Source organism: Pseudonaja textilis, chromosome 9 (assembly GCF_049901715.1).
Source record: "Pseudonaja textilis isolate UNSWEBS1 chromosome 9, rPseTex1.2, whole genome shotgun sequence".
NCBI classification, from domain to species: domain Eukaryota; kingdom Metazoa; phylum Chordata; class Lepidosauria; order Squamata; family Elapidae; genus Pseudonaja; species Pseudonaja textilis.
In genome coordinates, this window is record NC_141998.1 from 19,276,423 (window position 1) to 19,295,414 (window position 18,992).

Sequence of the window (18,992 nt, forward strand, 5' to 3'; positions counted from 1 at the left end):
CCCCACCCTAGCTCTGGGGATAAAAGGCAGCGGGGTGGAGATGAATAGATGTGGCAAGCAACTGTTCATCTTCCGTCTGGCTAGATTTGTTAGCCTGTGGTGAGAGAGAAACTTTTGGCCGGTGCTGATAAAGGAATCTTTGAGTTCACTTCAAAGGGTTCGTTGTGTTTGGGGAGCTGGGTCAGAACACCTGTCCAATATTTTTGCTGATTCTGACCTCCGTCCACTATTTTCTTAGACAGGGCTGTCCTTGTGCAGAAGCCATACAACGGCCACATGAGACTGATAGGCTCACGGTTCATTGATGCCTATGAGAATTCCAGCTCTCCTGAATTTGCTGCACTGGCAAAGAATGCAAAGAACATGGTAAGAATTGAAAGCTGCATAAGCAACGGCAAGCAACGGATTGTCTGCCTTGGATATCATGGGATAGACTAAAGCAGCTTCTCATCTCCCTGTTGATTCCAGCCGAATTGCAGTTATAATTCCCAGAATTCCCTAGCTGCAGGGAATTCTGGGAGTTACAGTCCCAGCATACTTAAGGAAGGCTGAACCCAGCAATTTGTCCTGCATGGAAGGGTCTTCTGCTAATGTCTATCCAGTATTACAGGTAGTTCTTGCTTACCATCCATAATTGCGTCCTGAAACTCCATCGCTAAGCGACATGGTTGTAAGGCACAACATCATGTCACTGCCAACCCAGGAAGGCAGTTTCAGCAGTCCTAGTTGCTGCCATTAAGTGAATACTGCGTGGTTGCAGCATCTAAGGTCAACGTGATTTCCATTTGCGACTTCCTGCTGGCTGCCCCATTGCCTTTAGTTGTTGGAAGACGGACATTGTCACAAATGGTGATTATGTGATGGCAGGACACTGCAATGTTGTGATTGCAAGCCAGTTTACTGAGGACCCGAAACAGGAGTGTGGAGATGCTGCAACGGTCACAACTATGAGGATCTCTCACAAGTCCTGCTTGTACAACGCCATCGTAACTTCAAATGGTCACTGAACAAGAAGTTGTTCAGTGAGGACGACCAGTATTGGAATAGTTCTCTAGAGTCTTGAGCAGAGAAAAGCTTTGCTAATGATCTTCTTGTCCAGCATTGTAGCAACCTCTGTTTTCCAATGTTTGTTTAGTTCTGCTTTGATTCTGCACTTTAAGGCTCAGACTTCCTTGATCTTCAGGCACTGCAACAGATGGTAAACCATTGTAGTAACCTGATAGGGTTCGTACATGACACAAAACATGTAATGTGGTTTATTGGATTTGGGCTTAGCATGCTGACATGGATCCAGCCATCCCAATTTATAACCCACTTTAGCATTCTGAATGACTGTAGCCCAATCCCAGAGTTTGTTCAGCAAATCCTAGCTACCACAAAGACTGTTAACAAAAGGATTGAAGATCTTGTAATAAATCAAAGAAGGTAGAACTCCAACAGACGAATAAGTAAGACAACAAATAATAGTACAGGATGTGAGAAAAATGAGCACCACTGGAATAGGCTGATTTTTAAGCTGAATTAAATAGAAATGTATATACTGGCATATACAGATCATATACTTGTTCTCAATGCAGCCATTTTTTAAATCTTTAGCTCTTAAACATCTATGCAAAGAATTTGGATGTTGGCCCCTTCCACAAAGAGTCGGTGATACTAGCATTCAGGTACGTAACTCCTGAAATTTCAGAGCAGTTTGATTTAATGGTTATGACATCTATCTAGAAACTAGGAAACCATGAGTTCTAGTCCCTATTTAGGCATGAAAGGAGGCTGGGTACTTTGGGCCAATCACCAGGAGACTGAGAGTTCTAGTCCCACCTTAAGCATGAAAGATAGCTGAGTGAATTTGGGCCAATCACCAGGAGACTGAGAGTTCTAGTTTTGCCTTAGGCATGGCAGCCCTAACTGGGTGAATTTGGGCCATTCAGTAGGAGACTGTGAGTTCTAGTCCTGTCTTAGCCATGAAATCCAACTGGGTGACTTTGGACCAATCAATCCAACCCATCTAGGCGGGTTGCCATTGTGGGGAAAATAGGAAGAAGGCATATTAGATATGTTTTGTTGATCTTAAAGTTGCCAAGTTTGAAAAATACTTTTTTAGACATTGAAGCCATTGATCATAGTAGAATTTTCTAATGCAGACATCTTGTTTTTTGCAACCCTAATTATTTAGGCTGGGGTCTAACCTATCTCTCTTTGTTCCCTTCCCACACAGTGAGGGCAGTGTGATTGCTTACTTCATGTCCATGTTCAGTGTTCCTAAATACAAGTTGGATGCTCTTGATAACGCCATAGCAAATTTCCGTAGTTTAAATCTAGCTGGTTTAGGAAAACTGCGGAAGCAAGAATTTCAAGTGGAGTCTCTCACTGCTTTTCGTAAGTCTCTCTTTCTTTTTGTTCTCCTCTTTCCACATGAAATTCCCTCATCTGCCAAGCTCGGTGGAGTATTTACACTAGTCACCAGGGAAGGTTGAACTTTGGGATATGTCAAAGCAAAGCAAAGGTTTTAAAAGACAACGTTACTAGAAAATCTAGCAGAATCAATCTGATACTCACAAATGAAGGTGAATGTATGTATCCCAGAATAAGGTTGCAGGATCCAATCTGGGTTAGTCACTGGGACAAGAAGTTGTATCTTCTGAGTTGTGCTGGAGCCCATCCTGAGGGAACTTATCTCTACCAGAATGTGGTATCTAATCTAATACACCCACTTCTAATGTCTCAGCAATCTGGAGAATTGAAACTCAACTATTTTTAAAAAAATCATGCGTAAGTATAGTTGGACCTGAGTCAGCGGTGGGATTCAGCCACTTCACACCACTTCAGGAGAACCGGTTGTTAACTTTCTGAGCAGTTTGGTGAACTGGTTGTTGGAAGAAATCATAAGAGCAGAGAAGCAGCTGTGAAATTATTTGAATCCCACCACTGACCTGAGTGGATGAGGAATGGTCAGAAAATGGTGAAAGAGGTAAATGGTAAAATCTCTTTCATGGTAAAAGAGATTTCTAAGAATCAGTCTGTGGGGGCCAACACTATCACGAGGAAGGGAAAAAAATTGGGATTTGGCAATTGGCACTCCGAAGCAAGGGATCAGGGTCATAAGAAGAAATATATATATATAAATTTGTCTTCAGACTTCAAGATATTTTTGACTAGCTCATTTATTAGACTTACGTCATCTATTAAAGACATCAATGTCTGTTAATGGGAAGCAACCTGGGATGATTTTTTTCTAGGAAAGTCTCACAATCCGGATATTGGTTGCATTTAGCCCAATCTAAAGTATCCATTTCTATGAAAAGATTTGGCTGGATTCCTCCCAAAACCATTTTTGTGTGGGTGATTTCTTTTCTATGAATTCAGGTCGTCTGCGATTGCCCTATGTTGAAGGTATAAAGTTAAACTCCTTGTTATAAAAGTTTTGTGTTTTTAATTTGTAGCTTCTGATGAGGATATCGTTAAAGCAACCCGAGACAGTAAGTAAAATTTGGTTTTTTGTTTTGTGGTTGTTTTTAATTACAGTCATAATAAAATATGGGATCTTTGAATAATTGGAGATTGTGTGGGAGTAGAATGGAATATTGCTCTCTGGAGGAAAAAAAACATATTGAAGCTGCAATCCTGTCATCCCTTATGTGGGATAAAGGCTCTTGAACTCAGTTGAACATAGAACAACAGAGTTGGCAGGGATGTAGAGGTCATCTAGTCCAACCCCTGCTCCAGCAGGAGACTCTCTACCATTTCAAACAAATGGCTGTCCAATTTCTTCTTGAAAGCCTCCAGTGATGGGGCACCCATAACTTCTGGAGGCACTGATTAATTGCTTTCACCATTAGGAAATTTCTCCTTAGTTGTAGGTTACTTTTCTCCTTGGTTAATTTCCATCTTAGGCTTACTTCGAATAACTTTATTGTCACTTTAAACGTACAATAATCAGCATACATTAAAAATGAAATTTCGTTCCATACAGCTCTCTGCCAAATAGACAAACATTCAAAAAGAGATCACAAGATGTGAACCAAAGCATTGTGACTAGAACTAAAAAAGATGGAAAAAGGACTAAGATGGAAGAATTACTTAAAATATTTTCTTGAAACTGAACACATTAGAAGCACTGATAAAGGAGAATATTTGTAGATCAGGGTTGAATTGAGGGCCTCTTGGTGCTCTCTGATCTTGCTTGTCTCAGGATGTAGATATTTCTGCTCTCTGCTCTTCCATGAAGAGCACAATGTTAGTACTGTATCTCAGGAAAGTTTTTTTTCTTTTTTTCTTTCATTTTCTGGCCTGGTTCTTAGCAAACAAAACATATCTCTCCATGCTCTCAACAGTTTAGAAGAATGTGTACGCCCTTCCCTTTGTGAGGCCTCTGCTGCTAAAACTGTTGTCAAGATTTAACAGCCGTGTTCATTATACATGACATTGTCATCTTTCCGAGGAATATACAGCTTTTCACCCAACTAGCCAAGGAACATGAAATTTTGTCTAGGCAGGCCTTAAAAATCACTTCGAGTACATATTCCTTGCTTTGTTTATTTGTTATAACCACTCAGTAATTGCAATACTTGGCATGGTGTGCAAATTCATTAAAAGTCATCATTGAAAAGCTGTTTGGCTGTATTGAAAAATTCAAAATAGATAATGACTCAATTAACAAGGTAAAGTGTTATGATAACAGTAAGGTGATAAATAGAAAATGGTAACAAAGAGGACGATCAAAGAAAATTAGAAGTTCTACAACCACGTGACGCTGGTTATTATTGGTTGTTGTTGTTTCTTTTTTTAAAGAATGGTAAACTAAAACACTCTTAACTTGGAAGCACAATTTATTCAAAATGTGTTGGAGACGTGGTGGCGCAGGGGTTAGAATTCAGTATTGTAGGTTAACTCTGCCCATAGCCAGGAAGTTCTCTCCTAAGTGGCTCAAGGTTGAATCAGGTGGGTAAAATGAGAACCCAGATTGTTGGGGGCAGTATGCTACTCTGTAAACCGCTTAGAGAGGGCTGCAAAGCACTATAAAGCGGTATATAGGTCTAAGTGCTATTGCTATTTTCCTCCCTCCCTCCCTCCCTCCTTCCTTCCCAGTGTTTAGAATTCAATATTACAGACTAACCCTGCCCACAGCAGCAGTTCAAGTCTCACCAACTCAAGGTTGACTGATCCTTCCGAGGTCGGTAAAATGAGGACCCAGATTGTTGGGGGCAATATGCTATTCTGTAAACTGCTTAGAGAGGGCTGTGAAGTGGTATATAAGTTGAAGTGCTATTGCCGTTTTCCTTCTTCCCTCCCTCCCTCCCTCCCTTCCCAGTGTTTAGAATTCAGTATTGCTGACTCAACCATTTAGAGAGGGCTGTAAAGCAGTATATAAGTCTAAGTGCTATTGCTATCGTCCATCTCTTACATCTTTTGGATCCTTCCAGTTTTAATTTGCCCATCTGAATTCCTTTACTGAATGAGAGATGCCTTCTTGCTATCCTCTTGAGAACTTTCTCTTCTGGTGTTGTTTCTCTCACCTGACTAGACAGCTGCAAATATGCGTTGCATGCCAAAGAAGGGAAGGTGATCAGCTTTACGACGCCAGGATTCCCAAACAGCCATTACCCACCCAACATGCGCTGCTTCTGGGCGCTGAGAGCTGATGCCAACATGGTCATTAGCCTAACCTTCACTACATTTGAAATCGAGCCATGCCATCTAGGAGAGGACTTTGTCAAGGTGTACAACTCATTGAGCCCAGTGGAAGAACGCTCGCTGGTGAAGTAAGTCCATTGGCTACAATATGACGTGCTCTCATGGGAAGAAATATAGACGGGCTTCTGGGGGCATCATTAGCAGGAGCCTGAGATAGACTTCAGTTTTTGTGCCTTCTTCTGGGTTGCACTGTTACTGATACCTACTCTGATGGGGAAGGAGATTGCCAAATATGCATTGCTTAGTCACTAATCGTCCTTCCTTCTCTTTCTCCCCCAACTTCCTCCTTCACCTTCTCCTTCCTTCCTTCCTTCCTTCCTTCCTTCCTTCCTTCCTTCCTTCCTTCCTTCCTTCCTTCCCTCCTTCCTTCCTTCCTTCCCTCCTTTCCTTCCTTCCTTCCTTCCTTCCTTCCTCCTTTCCTTCCTTCCTCCTTTCACTCCCTCCCTCCCTCCCTCCCTCCTTTCCTTCCTTCCTTCTTTCCTTCCTAGACTGTGCGGGAGCTTTGACATTTCATACAACCTGACATTCATCTCTTCTCAAAACGTCCTCCTAGTTATGTTAAGTACAGATGCAAGAGGAAGATTTCCTGGGTTCAAAGCAGAATTTTTCCAGATGCCAAAGATGACATGTAAGAACATCGTTCTTTCTATTTTGGGGTGATACTAGGAGATCATGGGTTGGCAGGATGAGGGCCTGACAACAAATTCAGTACTGTTGCTCCTTTTCTTGACAGTATTCTCCTTAAGAGAGAAGGAAGGAGACCCGAGAAAGATATGAGCCAGAAGCCCAAGTAAAGAAAGACGAATCTTAGCAGCCATTAACACACTATTAAGCCATTCATGCAGAAAAATAGTCTGCTTCTAATCAAGTAAAGGATCCCGTCTAGTAGAAGATAAAGATGAGTGGAAAATGAATAAGCTAGAGAGGGAGAAAATCTCGAGGATAATAAGGCGCTAGGGGCACAGTTATTTTTCCCTCACTCAGGAGATGTTGTGATAAATTTCACCTTCCCCTTCCCCCACACACTTCCGGATACTCTAATAACACATCCTAATGAGAACTGGGCTGAAATTGGATGGGGTTAAGCTGATGGACAGGTGTTGTACAGGTAACCATAATTAGTCTCCTGGGTTATAGACATGCTTTTGAATCGGGCCCTTAGCAATTGACGTCATCTTATTAATGGCCGTTCTGCACAAATGCCTTTCTTCCGGCCACCAATAAGGTTCATAATATTCTGTTTTCTCTCTCCACACCTGTTCCTCCCCTCCTGCTGCCCCGATTGCAGCTTGCGGTGGAGTTTTGAAGGGCGTATCAGGGAACTTTACCACACCATATTATCCAGCCTTCTATCCTCCAAATCTGGACTGCGTATGGAATATAGAGGTAAGGATTGCAGAGTACCGATTCTCTTTTACTTTTGGAGCCTTGCAGCATAGACTAAGGGAGAGCATTTGTAACCTGCAGATCTGGCTAACAATCAAGGTGTTAAATAAGAGTTGAAAGGCCTTTTCTGGGATGGATTCTTAAGAGTCTGAAAACAAAGCAAAAAAAAAAAAAATGTCAACTCAACAATGGAGAGTGTGGCGGAGATCCAAACCTTTCTTTCTTTTTATCACTACTATTTTAATAAGTGCATTTCTAGCCCTCAGCTTGGGGTGGTGCAGTGGCCTAGAGGTAGAGCTCTTGCCTCATGATCAGGGGGCTGTGAGTTCGATCTTAGGTAAGGGTAAATAATTCTCTCTCTTATAATGAGTAATTATCTGCTGCGAACTCTGCATTGGTGACAGGAAGGGCATTTGGCCAGTAAACGCTCTGCTCCTTTCAGTTGCCCTGACTACTCCAATGTGAGGGATTATGGCAGTGATGGCGAACCTTTTTGTTGTGGTGTGCCAAGAGTGTGCGCGCCGGCACCCACAATTCAATGCGCCCCCCTGTGCATATACACTCAACCCCCACCCACTTTCCTGCACTGTGCATACGTGCGCCTCCCAGCTGATTTTCGGCTTGTTTTAGGCCTTTTTTGCCCTCCTGGAGGCTCAAAGGAAGCCTCTGCACCCCCGGGAGGCTGAAAAACAGGCCTTTTGGAAATACAGGAAGTGCCCGTTTGCAGCCTCCAGAGGGCCTCTGGAGCCCAGGGGAGGCTGTTTTCGCCCTCCCTGGGGCTTGAGGGAATCTCTGGAGCCTCGGAAGGCTGAAAATGAGCCTGTTTCGGCACTTCCGGTATTTCCGAAAGGCCCGTTTTTTGGCCTCCCGAGGCTGCAGAGGCTTCCCTCGAGCCTCCAGGAGGGCGAAAAAGGCCTCAAACAAGCCAAAAATCAACTGGGAGGCATGCGCTTGCTCCATGCAGGTAAGTTTGGCTGAGGCTCGCGTGCCCGTACAAATGGCTCTGCGAGCCACCTGTGGCACTCATGCCGTGGGTTTGCCATCATGGGATTATGGGGTCATTAAAAGACACACACACACACACACACACAAATTCTAGCCCTCAACTTGATTTTACATGGCTTTTTAAAAAAGAATCTATGATAATAAAGCAAGGGAATCATTGGCAGGGTCCACTCATGATGCACTACTAAACCATAATATGGTTTGTTGGGTTTAGGTTTCATATACTGTATGAACTGATCTCAACTGGCTTAGTCAACAAACGTGGCCAAACTAAACCATGATTTAATGCCGCAGGTAACCCCAGCTGAGTTGCGTGTATGTGGATTCACATTCAACATTTTTATTTGTTTACTGCATCTATGCCGCACTCTTCCTTTTGAAATTAATGTAGTTCAGACGATGGTATCTCCTAATTCATTATCAAGTGTACCTTGAACCAATGTAGGTTTACAATGACCAGGTCATAGTCATCCAATGAGCTCTTAGTTGACCATCTTGTCCAGACCCTAAACTATTGTCCTATATTGACTCTGTAGCATAATGGTTCCAGGAATTGAGTCTTCCTCTTCTCACACGGAAACATCAATGGGCTCAAGTTCTATTTTCAGATTTCACGTAGACACATGGATGTCCTTTATGACAAATAGAGTGATCCAGGGTGATCTAGATGAGGGGTGTCAAACTCAAGGCTTAAGTGCTTAACTCTGGCCCACAGGGCCGGCCTGGAAATAGCAAAGGACTGGCCCGTGGTATCTCTGGCAGCCAAAATGGAATGCACTCAGGTCCTCCCATGCCCCATATTGGCCGACAAAGTGCTGCAGGAGGCCATCCAGGCCAAAAACGGGGCATAGGGGGGAATGCACACAGCCCCACCATGCCCCATTTTGGCCGGTAGGTTGCTGCAGGAAGTGCCTGTCCTGTCTCCCCCCTGCCCCCCAACTGGCCTAAAGAGGAGAACTGCAATACTTGATCCGGCCCTCAAAAAATCCAGTTTGACACCCCTGATCTAGATTACTAGAATTCTTCTTATGTTCAGTTCGACAACAGGGCTATTTAAAACATTCCTAGTTGCCCAATGCCATGCGTTTATCTTCCTTGGATGAAAAATTGTTCATGGTGACATTTCTACTCCAGAAATCAAATGCAGACCATGCTTCCATGGAAAAAGCAGCGATATAAACACACAAAGCAGGTTTGCTAAAGCAATAGTCTTCTCTCTATGGATGTATGAGTGTGAGACTTGGACACTAAGAATGGCTGATTGAAGAAGAAGTGACGTCTTTGAACTGTGGTGCTGTTGTAAAGGATTGCATATACCATGGACAGCCAGAGCAACCAACAGAGAGATGCTGAGTTCTATAAAACTAGACACATCACTAGAAGCCAAAAATCACAAGACTACGTCTGATTTACTTCGGCTATGTCATGTGTGCAAATGCACTGGAGAAGTCAGTGAGGCTAGGAACGGTTAGTGCAGCAAGAAGAAGGGGCAAGCCAAGAACACACTGGCTTGATTCCATCAAATCTGATACAATGATGAACACCCAACAAAAGTTGTGATTGACGGGGTAGCATGGAGAGGACTTGCCTATAAAGTCAGTAAGAGTTGGACACAACTGAATGGTTAAATCAACAACAACGGTTGCCGAAGACTTTTTAGAAAATGTTGGAAAAGACATCTAGCTTGGGAGTGGTACCAGTGTTTGGGAGGTACCAGTGTTTATTTCCTCTCATCTCTGCCCACCCCTGCCAACTTTAAATCTCATTTTCAGGTGCCTGAGGACAAAAATGTTAAGATACGCTTCAATGAATTCTACCTTGAGGATCCTGGTGATGCCTCCAACTCCTGCCCCAAAGACTATGTGGAAATCAACGGTGTCAAGTAAGAGCCATTATTCATTTATAAACCTGTATTGCCAGTTCCTGTGTATCTGTTGCAACTGGGCAAGAAGAAAACTTGTCTTAGTCACTGGATGTCTTTAAGACCCTTCCTTGACATCTTTTAGGATATAAATACCATAAATGAAAGGTCCTCGCTTGATTTAAAAAACAACAACAAATATTTCTCTAGTACTGTCAGATGATCTGATTAGCTTTCCATATTGAAAGGAAAGAATGAGAAGACCTTGTCATTTTATTGCATGTGTTTTGTGTGTATGTGTGTGTGAGAGAGAGAGCTAGAGAGAGAAAGATAAAGCGTGCTAGAGAGAGAGAGAGAGAGAGAAAGAGAGAGAGACACACACACAGAGAAAGAGAGCTAGAGAGAGAAAGAGACAGAGAGAAAGAAAGAGCTAGAGAAAGAGAGAGAGAGCTAGAGAGAGAGAGAAAGAGAGAGAGAGATCTTATGTGTTCATTGATGCATCACATCATGAATGAATGGCCAGCCTCCAGTTGATTTTTTTCTTCTTGTGATCCTTTAGATATTGTCAGCCCAGCAAGGGATTTGTGGTAATGAGTAAAACCAACAGAATTACAGTTCGTTTCCACTCAGATAGTTCACATGTGGACAATGGCTTCTCGGCTGAGTATTTGTCGTTTGACTCCAATGACCGTAAGTGGAGATGTCAAATGTGAGGTTAATCAGGGAGGGAGGTGGTAGGACGAGTCACCTTCTCAGTCGGGAAGGGTTGAAACTTTGAAGCTTTTCGATAGAGAAGTCCTCTATGGGAGGACTTGATATGTAGTATCCTATAGAGCAGTGGTTTCTAACCATTTTGGGACCATGGACCAGCAGTGGTGGTGGGGTGGGGTGAGGATGGGATCAAAGGTGGTATTCAGCTGGTTTGGACTGGTTCTGGAGAACCGATAGTGGAAATTTTGAGTAGTTCGGAGAACCGGCAAATCCCACCTCTGACTGGCCCCACCCCCTCTATTCTCTGCCTCCCAAGTCCCAGCTGATCGGCTGGGTCTTCTTTTGTTGCCCTGCACAGGAGAACGGAGCTGGAAAGCAGGTTAGTGGGGTGGGGAAGGAATGGGACTTTGCCGTATTCCTTCCCCTGCCACACCCATCAAGCCACGGTAGTAAACCCACAGAACTGGTAGTAAAGAAATTTGAATCCCACCATTGGACGGGATGGTTGCCTAATCCCATGCATACACAAATAAAAATTCACCATGCTCACCCACCACATGTGTAGCCCGGTTCCCAAGGGGCTGCTGACCGATATCGGTCCGTGGCCCAGGGGTTGAGGACCCCTGCTATAGAGAATGTGGGGGACGGTCTTAGAAGAACATTGAGGCTTCCAGTGATAAGTACATTGAGATTTGGAATGACAATAAGTAAACTGAATTTTAGAATTTTCTGTCTTTTCCCTCTTCTCATATTTAGGCACTCGCTGCCCAACAACTAATTCAAAGTTCAGTGGCGAGGTTCATTATCTGCATAAGATCTCAGTTTCATCCCTGTCCAACTTCTGTCACAGAGACCGTAGGGACTTTTTTCCAAGTTTTAGTAGACGGATGAAATAGACAAGTAACCCGTCAGTTATGAATCGGCTCTTGTCACTTCAGCACGATTTGTAGCGCCAGGTTCTACATCAGATAAACACTGGATTTACTCCATAATGAAACAGCACCTAGAATCCTTCTGAGGTTCTAGAATCACTCTGAGAAGAAGGAGAGATTGACAATCAAGAACATTAAATTTCTAGATGAACAATCCCCAAACTTGTGCTGAAATGACCAATACTATCAAATAATATACTGACACATTCCTTAATTATTCCTTTGGGGTATGGCCTCTGAAGACATACAGTAGATTAAATTATGTCCATGCTTGTCCTGATATCAGGGTTTTTTTCCATGTAGAATAATTTCTGGAGATAGTTTTAAGAGAGTTTTTTCAAGGGTGATCCTTGGGAGTAAAGGTTCCCCTCGCACATATGTGTTAGTCGTTTCTGACTCTGAGGGGCGGTGCTCATCTCCGTTACAAAGCCGAAGAGCCACCGCTGTCCGAAGACGTCTCCATGGTCATGTGGCTGGCATGACTGAACGCTGTGACCTTCCCACCAAAGGGGTCCCTATTTTTCCACATGCATTTTTACATGCTTTTGAACAGCTTGGTTGGCAGAAGCTGGGACAAGTAACGGAAGCTCACTCCGTTACGTGGTGCTAGGGATTCGAACCGCTGAACTGCCAACCTTTTTGATTGACTTAAGACTTTCAGGACTAAATGCTATTTGCAAAATAAGACTTTTCCCCAGAGCAGAATTGCAAATATACCATCCAGAATGGCAACGGAAGATATTGATGCTTTCACCTATGTAGAATATTGATCTATTTATACGTTTTCTCTCCCTGTCTTCTTCGTTGACTTGTAGCTTGCCCAGGGAAATTCACCTGCAAAAGTGGCCGCTGCATCAAAAAAGAACTGCGCTGTGATGGGTGGTTTGACTGTCCAGATGCCAGTGATGAGAGAAATTGCAGTAAGTTCTCCCTTTTAGCTCTGTTTGGTGGTATGGATGATGTTCCTAAGGCTTGTTTACTTTTTTTTTCAGTGGGCTGCACCGCCCACAAGTATCCAAAGCTCTGTTGATGGCCTTTCCATATAACTGCACTGTTTGTGGTCTTCTTCAGATTGCACTAAGAATCAATTCCGATGCCATAATAATTGGTGCAAGCCAAAATACTGGCTTTGTGATACGGTGGATGACTGCGGGGACAACAGTGACGAACTGCAGTGCGGTGAGTTGTTTTTATGAAATGGAGAACTCTAGTGCAGGGAGAACCGAGTTCACGCTTTAGACCACTCTTAGTATGAACTAGGAGTTCAAAACTCTTAGTTGTCCAGATGGGGTTTCTTAACTGAACCGTAATTTGAAGTTTTGCACAGTTTTGCATTAAAACATGAACTGGATTTACACAGTTTAAGAAGCTCAAAGCTGGTAAGGGTGGAGGGAAGATGGAAGGGCCTTGAGGGATGGAAGGAAGAGCCATTATCATGGCAATGGTATCGCTCCAAGGATAACTGGGCCCCCATGAAAGTGTAAAAATTAGACTTTAAACTTATTTCTCATCTTGGGTGAGTTCCTCCTCATCTTTCAAGCTCAGCTAATGTCTTATCTTGACCTTATCTGAGAAATAAGCGATAAAACAAATTATTTTATTTTATATTTTATTATTTTCTTTCTTATTTGTTTATTAATGTTTTAAGTTTTAACTAGTTATGTTTTATCATTTTTTTAAAAATAGTTTATGCGTCTTTTAAGTTTTTGATTGAGAACTGCCAGAGTTGGCTGAAAAATGGATGACTATATAAATGTTTTCAACGGTCAATAATATGGTCAGATAAAAGAAGACTGAGTCCAGGGCAGAAAGATAACCTAAAAAAACCCATTTCAGACAAGACCCTTCCAAGTTGTCACAAAAAGAAGAGGTGGGAGCGATGATGTGCATTCAGACTTGCCAGCTCAGTGCTACAGCTTTATAGTAATAAAACTGACCTACATGACATTGGATTCCTAGTCTGACCTAACTCAAAAGGTTGGCAACAAACTCCGTTTTCTATTATTATGATGATCTGGACCCCAATTTTACGTGTGAGGGCCTTTTGATGGAATCTTGCAAAAATCAGTGCCAGTGTTGAAGCAAAGCTAGCATGACAGAGAGTGGCTGGTGGGAACGGCTTCTTCTCTAAGCAGTGAAAACTTGCAATTTCTCTTTTCCTTCTCAGGATGTCCTCCTGACAGCTTCAAGTGCAGTAACGGCAATTGCATCCCAATGCAGCAGAAATGCGACGGGAAAGCAGACTGCAAAGATGGCAGTGACGAGGGAGAGTGTGGCTCTGGTAAAAGCTCTGGTAAAAACTCTGGTAAAAGCTCTGGAGTGGTGATAAATGCTGGCCGAGGGGCAGGTGGGGAAGTTGTGAAAATTGTGGTTTGTAAGCAGGGAAGATTTGGGTATGTCTAGTTTGATGAAGCTGGAATTGGGTATGTCTAGTTTGATGAAAAGAAGGATTTAGGGTGACATGAGAGCAGTGTTCCGATATCTCAGGGGCTGCCCCAAAGAAGAGGAAGTCAAGCTATTCTCCAAAGTACCAGAGGGCAGGACAAGATGCAATGGGTGGAAGGAGACAAGCAACCTAGAACTAAGGAGGAATTTCCTGACAGTGAGAACAATTAACCAGTGGAAGAGCTTGCCTCCAGAAGTTATGGGTGCTCCAACACTGGAGATTTTTAAGAAGAGATTGGATAACCATTTGTCTGAAATGGTGTGGTGTGTGTATGTGGGTGTGTGTGTGTGTATGTGTATGCACCTGACAAATATACTTTATGTGTGTTTGGTGTGTGTGTATGTGTGTGTGTGTGGTGTGTATATGTGTGTGGTGTGTGTGTCTTTGTGTGCGTGTGGTGTGTATATGTATGTGGTGTGTGTGTGTCTTTGTGTGTGGTGTGTGTGTGGAGTGTATGCGTGTGGAGTGTGTGTGTGTGTGTGTGCCACCTGACAAATATGCTCTGTGTGTGTCTATATGTGTGTGTGTGTTCTGCAGGGTATTGTGTAATTTTTATTTAAAAATTACTCTCATGGAAGTAGACATCCTTTTCCACAAGAGAGAGAAGGCATTCCCCCAAAATGGTGTGTTTTACAGGTAGTCCTTGACTTACAACGTTTTGTTTAAGTGACTGTTCAAAGTTACAACAGCATTGAAAAAAGGGACTTATGACCGCAGACACAGGATCAAAATTCAGATGGTTGGCAACTGGCTCACATTTATGACGTGTCCTGGGGTCACGTGGTCCCCTTTTACTATCTCCCCTTCTGACAAGCCAAGTCAAGTGGGAAGCCAGATCCACTTAAGAACCGTGTTACTCACTTAACAATGGCTGTGATTCACTCAATTGTGGTTGAAATTCGAAGATTATCTAGGCTTCCCAGAAAGGAAGCATCCAGGTTATCCATGGGGTTGCAATGCTGTGGGAAAGATTCAAATAGTTCCAGACTCCATTTTGTGTTCCTAGCCTGGAGAGGGATACCTGCCAACTTCCTTGACTAAACACGGTTGCCCCCACAATCATCTGGGGTTCTCTTCTTCTGACCTTAGATCTCTCTCTCTCTCTCTCTCTCTCTCTGCTTTACTCAAAGCAGCCACCGTTTCCTGTCAAGCATATACCTACAAATGCCGCAACAATATGTGTGTGAACAAGAGGAACCCGGAATGTGATGGAGCGGCAGACTGCAGCGACAATTCAGATGAAGAGAATTGCAGTGAGTTCTGATCATTCCGAGAAAGTGGTAATCTGAGAAGTGAATAAATTCACAAATGTAGCAATCTTGGACCATTAAGCTGGCTTGCATGAAAGGGTTGGAAACTTTGTTGATGATGATCACTATTATTATTATTGTTTGCACTTGGTGGTTTTTGAGTTGAGTAAGTAGGGCAACCAATTGGGTCTAGTTGGCCATGTTTGTTCTTTCTCTCCTACCTGGAGAGCACAGAGTAGGTGCTGTGAATATTATAACATTATTCTCAATCTGTTTTCGGAGCAGTTTGATGGGCAGGATGGTCCTCCTTAGCCAGAGGCACTTATTCCTCCATTATGTGGAAAACTGACTCCCTTTTGGGGAGATTGGGAGTTACTTTCATCCCAACATCTTCCAAATATTTTCACAACCCTCAATGCAGAAAGGAGTAGGTGGAAATAAGAGTTCAGTTCTTGCCATGTTGTTAAAGAGGTGACAGAATTTGGGGAAGTACTGACTTGTTGGGGGTTGGGTGGGGCACCAACTTTACACAAAGGATTGTAGGAAACTTGTTGAATGTTCCAAAGATGCTTTTCCAAATGGCAACTGGACTTTCTTCTTGTTGTTATTTTCCTTGAAAATGTTTTGCTTCTCATCCAAGAAGCTTCTTCGGTTTCATGAAGAACTGGACTGAAAAAGCTTGGATTAGAAGCGAAACATTTTCAAGGAAGAAGAAAAAAAAACTCGTCCAAGAAAGTCCAGTTGCCTTTTGGAAAAGCATCTTTGGGACAAACATGGCTGAATGGTCTTGTTGGATGTCTTGCCTATTGACCAAACGTCTCTCTGAACTGAGGTGACCAATTGAAGTGAAGCTTATTTTGGGTTTGTGTCTGAATTTTGTTCCCTTTAGACTGTGGCCTCCGTGAGTATAGCAAGCAATCCCGGATTGTGGGTGGAATGGACTCCAATTTGGGCGAATGGCCCTGGCAGGTCAGCCTGCATGTCAAGAGCGAGGGTCACGTCTGTGGGGCTTCCTTGATATCCAACAAGTGGCTGATCACAGCTGCCCATTGCTTTGTTGAAAAGAACTACATCAAGTAGGTAGAGGTTTTTTAATCATGCTTCAGAAGTTAATTGTGTTTTTTTAAATACTTTATTGAATGTTTAAAGTAAAGGATCCAGGAGAGCGAGGGACTCACCTTGTCTGGGATAATGTCAGCTGTGCCTCCATTCAAAATCCAAGAAAGAAAACCTTAGACTCCATTAAAATAGAGAAAAGTACTTTTACTGGATTTGAAGTGATAGCAACGAAAGGAAAGCAAGATCTGAGGCAAATAGGCGTGGAAATTACACATTGAAGTCCCCTCCCCCAGTAGTTCAAACTGGACATCCAATCTGAGGTGTGTGTATTATCATGTGGGGTACAACTTCAGGTGGCATTTCACACATCTGGTAAGCCAAGACGGTTGACCTTGGCCTAGAAAAGATAAATGGATGCAGTTGCACAGAAGGCAGGAAAACATCCCATCTTTTTCAGTTCACACAACTTCGTCCTCCAACATCAAATTATCCCTCCTCCAGTTTCCATGGCAGCTGGCAAGAGTCAAGCAGTAAAAGATGTTAGGAAAAATTCTTGGAGGCTGACGGATAATGTCAGAGATCCTAGTAATAGATCCATTGCAAGCAAGAAATCCGAGGCAGGTGGATTCTTCAAAGAATAGCTTTATTGGAATATCATATTGGCACATATCTGGTGAGAACCGACTCTGAGAGGCCCCTTGGTTTTCACCTAAGTAAAAATAAAAAGTTTTTTTCCATCAATCCCAAACAATCCGTCCCATGGCCCAATCAAGGCAGTGTCCACTGGTCTGGTGACATCACTCCTCCTTCCTCCAGCCAGGTGTAAGAACGTCCTTGGTTCCCAAGAGAAAATATTTTGTTTTGACTACACAACCCCAGCTATCTCTTAATTTCCCCCTCCCTATCCCTCGCAGTGTGGCATCACTGAAGCTCCAAGATGGCTCTGGCCAGATCCACTTCAGGGTTGACAGGGGTAAGATGTTCCTTAGGGTGGGGATAGTAGCTGAGAAGGCCCTTCCCGAGATCCCGCCATGCTAGCTTGGGGAATTCTGGGAGTTGAAGTCCACAAGTCTTAAAGGTGCCAAGATTGGAGACCCTCAAAAGACCAATGAGATATACTTACTTATACATTCCCTTACTTGACTAGTTGGGAATGGGTCAATGTAATTGGGATGGGAGGTTTTTCAAGTATCCTGACCCTATGCCATGTATCCCATTTTGGTATGAGAAAGTGGAAAACAAGGCCGGCTTTCTTATCAGGGTCAGACACTGAGGTAGGTAAGCAGTAATCATCCAACCCTTGCTGAATTTCTCATGGTCCCAAGATCCATGTACAGTAGAACCTCTGGTCACGAATGCTTCTGACCATGGCCAACTCGGGTTCTGACCCAAAAAATTCACAATTTTGTTTTCCACAGCCAATTTTCCCCTTCTGACCATTCTTTTTTAGTAAGCGCCAAATTTCCAAAATTAGGTTCGGGTCACAACCAAAGTTATGGAACAAATTATGGTCGTGACCAGAGGTTCTACTGTACTATCCAAACTCCAAGCTTTCAAACCTTATGCAAGTTGTCCTCAGCTTAGGACCTACAACTGAGCCCAACATTTCCATAGCTAAGGCTGTTACACGACAATCTCCCCCTATCGATTTTTCTCACTACCATTGTTAAGTGAATCACTGCAACTGTAACACGGTTGTTAAGTGAATCTGGCTTCCCCATTGACTTTGCTTGTCAGAAGGCCACAAAAGGGGATCCAGTGACCCCAGGATCCTACAACTGTCATACATACATGTCAGTTGCCAAGTATTCATAGTTTGATCACGTGACAGTGGGGATGCTGCAACTATCCTGAGTGTGAAAATAGGTCATAAGTTCTTCAGTGCTGTTGTAACTTGAAATGGTCACTAAATGGTTGTTGTAAGTCAAGGATTACCTGTATACAATTTGCCTCATGGTGTAACCGGAACAATCTGGAACTGAACACACTCAAAACCGTAGAAATGGTGGTAGACTTTAGGAGAAACCCTCCCATGCTACCACCTGTTACAATACTAGACAACACAGTATCAACAGTAGAGACCTTCAAATTTCTAGGTTCTATGATATCACAAGACCTAATATGGACACCTAACATTAAAAACATCATCAAAAAAGCACATCAAAGGATGTTCTTTTTGTTCCAACTCAGAAAGTTCAAATTGCCCAAGGAGCTGCTGATCCAGTTCTACAGAGGAATGATTGAGTCTGTCATCTGTACCTCTATAACTGTCTGGTTTGCTTCTGCAACGCAACAGGACAGACACAGACTTCAGAGAGTAATTAGGACTGCAGAAAAAACAATTACTACTATCCTGCCTTCAATCGAGGACCTGTATACTGCACAAGTCAAAAAGAGGGCTGTGAAAATATCTACAGACCCCTCACATCACAGACATAAACTGTTTCCACTCCTACCTCAAAACAATTCTACAGAGCACTGCACACCAGAACAACTAGACACAAGGACAGGTTTTCCTCAAACGCCATTACTCTGCTAAACAAATAATTTCCTCAACACTATCCAACTATTTACAAAGTCTGCACTACTATTACTAATAATCTTCTCATTGCTCCTTATCACCCATCCCATCCCACTTCTGACCGTTT

The 18,992-nt window shown here is 43.1% G+C and overlaps 2 protein-coding genes across 8 annotated transcripts in view; one reads left to right on the forward strand and one right to left on the reverse strand.

Moving 5' to 3' along the window:
- The window catches only part of ZBTB44 (zinc finger and BTB domain containing 44), a 366,779-nt gene that overhangs the window by 278,135 nt on the left and 69,652 nt on the right, over nt 1-18,992 (reverse strand). The gene's annotated exons all lie outside the window — the stretch shown is intronic.
- The window catches only part of ST14 (ST14 transmembrane serine protease matriptase), a 49,950-nt gene that overhangs the window by 24,241 nt on the left and 6,717 nt on the right, over nt 1-18,992 (forward strand). For 2 of the 7 annotated variants that reach the window (XM_026709191.2, XM_087939100.1), the window contains exons 3-16: nt 239-366; nt 1,597-1,667; nt 2,219-2,379; nt 3,444-3,479; nt 5,525-5,762; nt 6,183-6,322; nt 6,983-7,080; nt 9,858-9,967; nt 10,506-10,636; nt 12,405-12,509; nt 12,661-12,768; nt 13,757-13,870; nt 15,166-15,288; nt 16,175-16,361. In XM_026709191.2, the coding sequence (XP_026564976.2) occupies nt 239-366; nt 1,597-1,667; nt 2,219-2,379; nt 3,444-3,479; nt 5,525-5,762; nt 6,183-6,322; nt 6,983-7,080; nt 9,858-9,967; nt 10,506-10,636; nt 12,405-12,509; nt 12,661-12,768; nt 13,757-13,870; nt 15,166-15,288; nt 16,175-16,361 (1,750 nt within the window). Of the gene's footprint in view, nt 1-238; nt 367-1,596; nt 1,668-2,218; nt 2,380-3,443; nt 3,480-5,524; nt 5,763-6,182; nt 6,323-6,982; nt 7,081-9,857; nt 9,968-10,505; nt 10,637-12,404; nt 12,510-12,660; nt 12,769-13,756; nt 13,883-15,165; nt 15,289-16,174; nt 16,362-18,992 lie in introns of all 7 variants that reach the window. The other 5 variants (XM_087939099.1, XM_087939101.1, XM_087939102.1 and 2 more) reach the window with 3 other exon arrangements.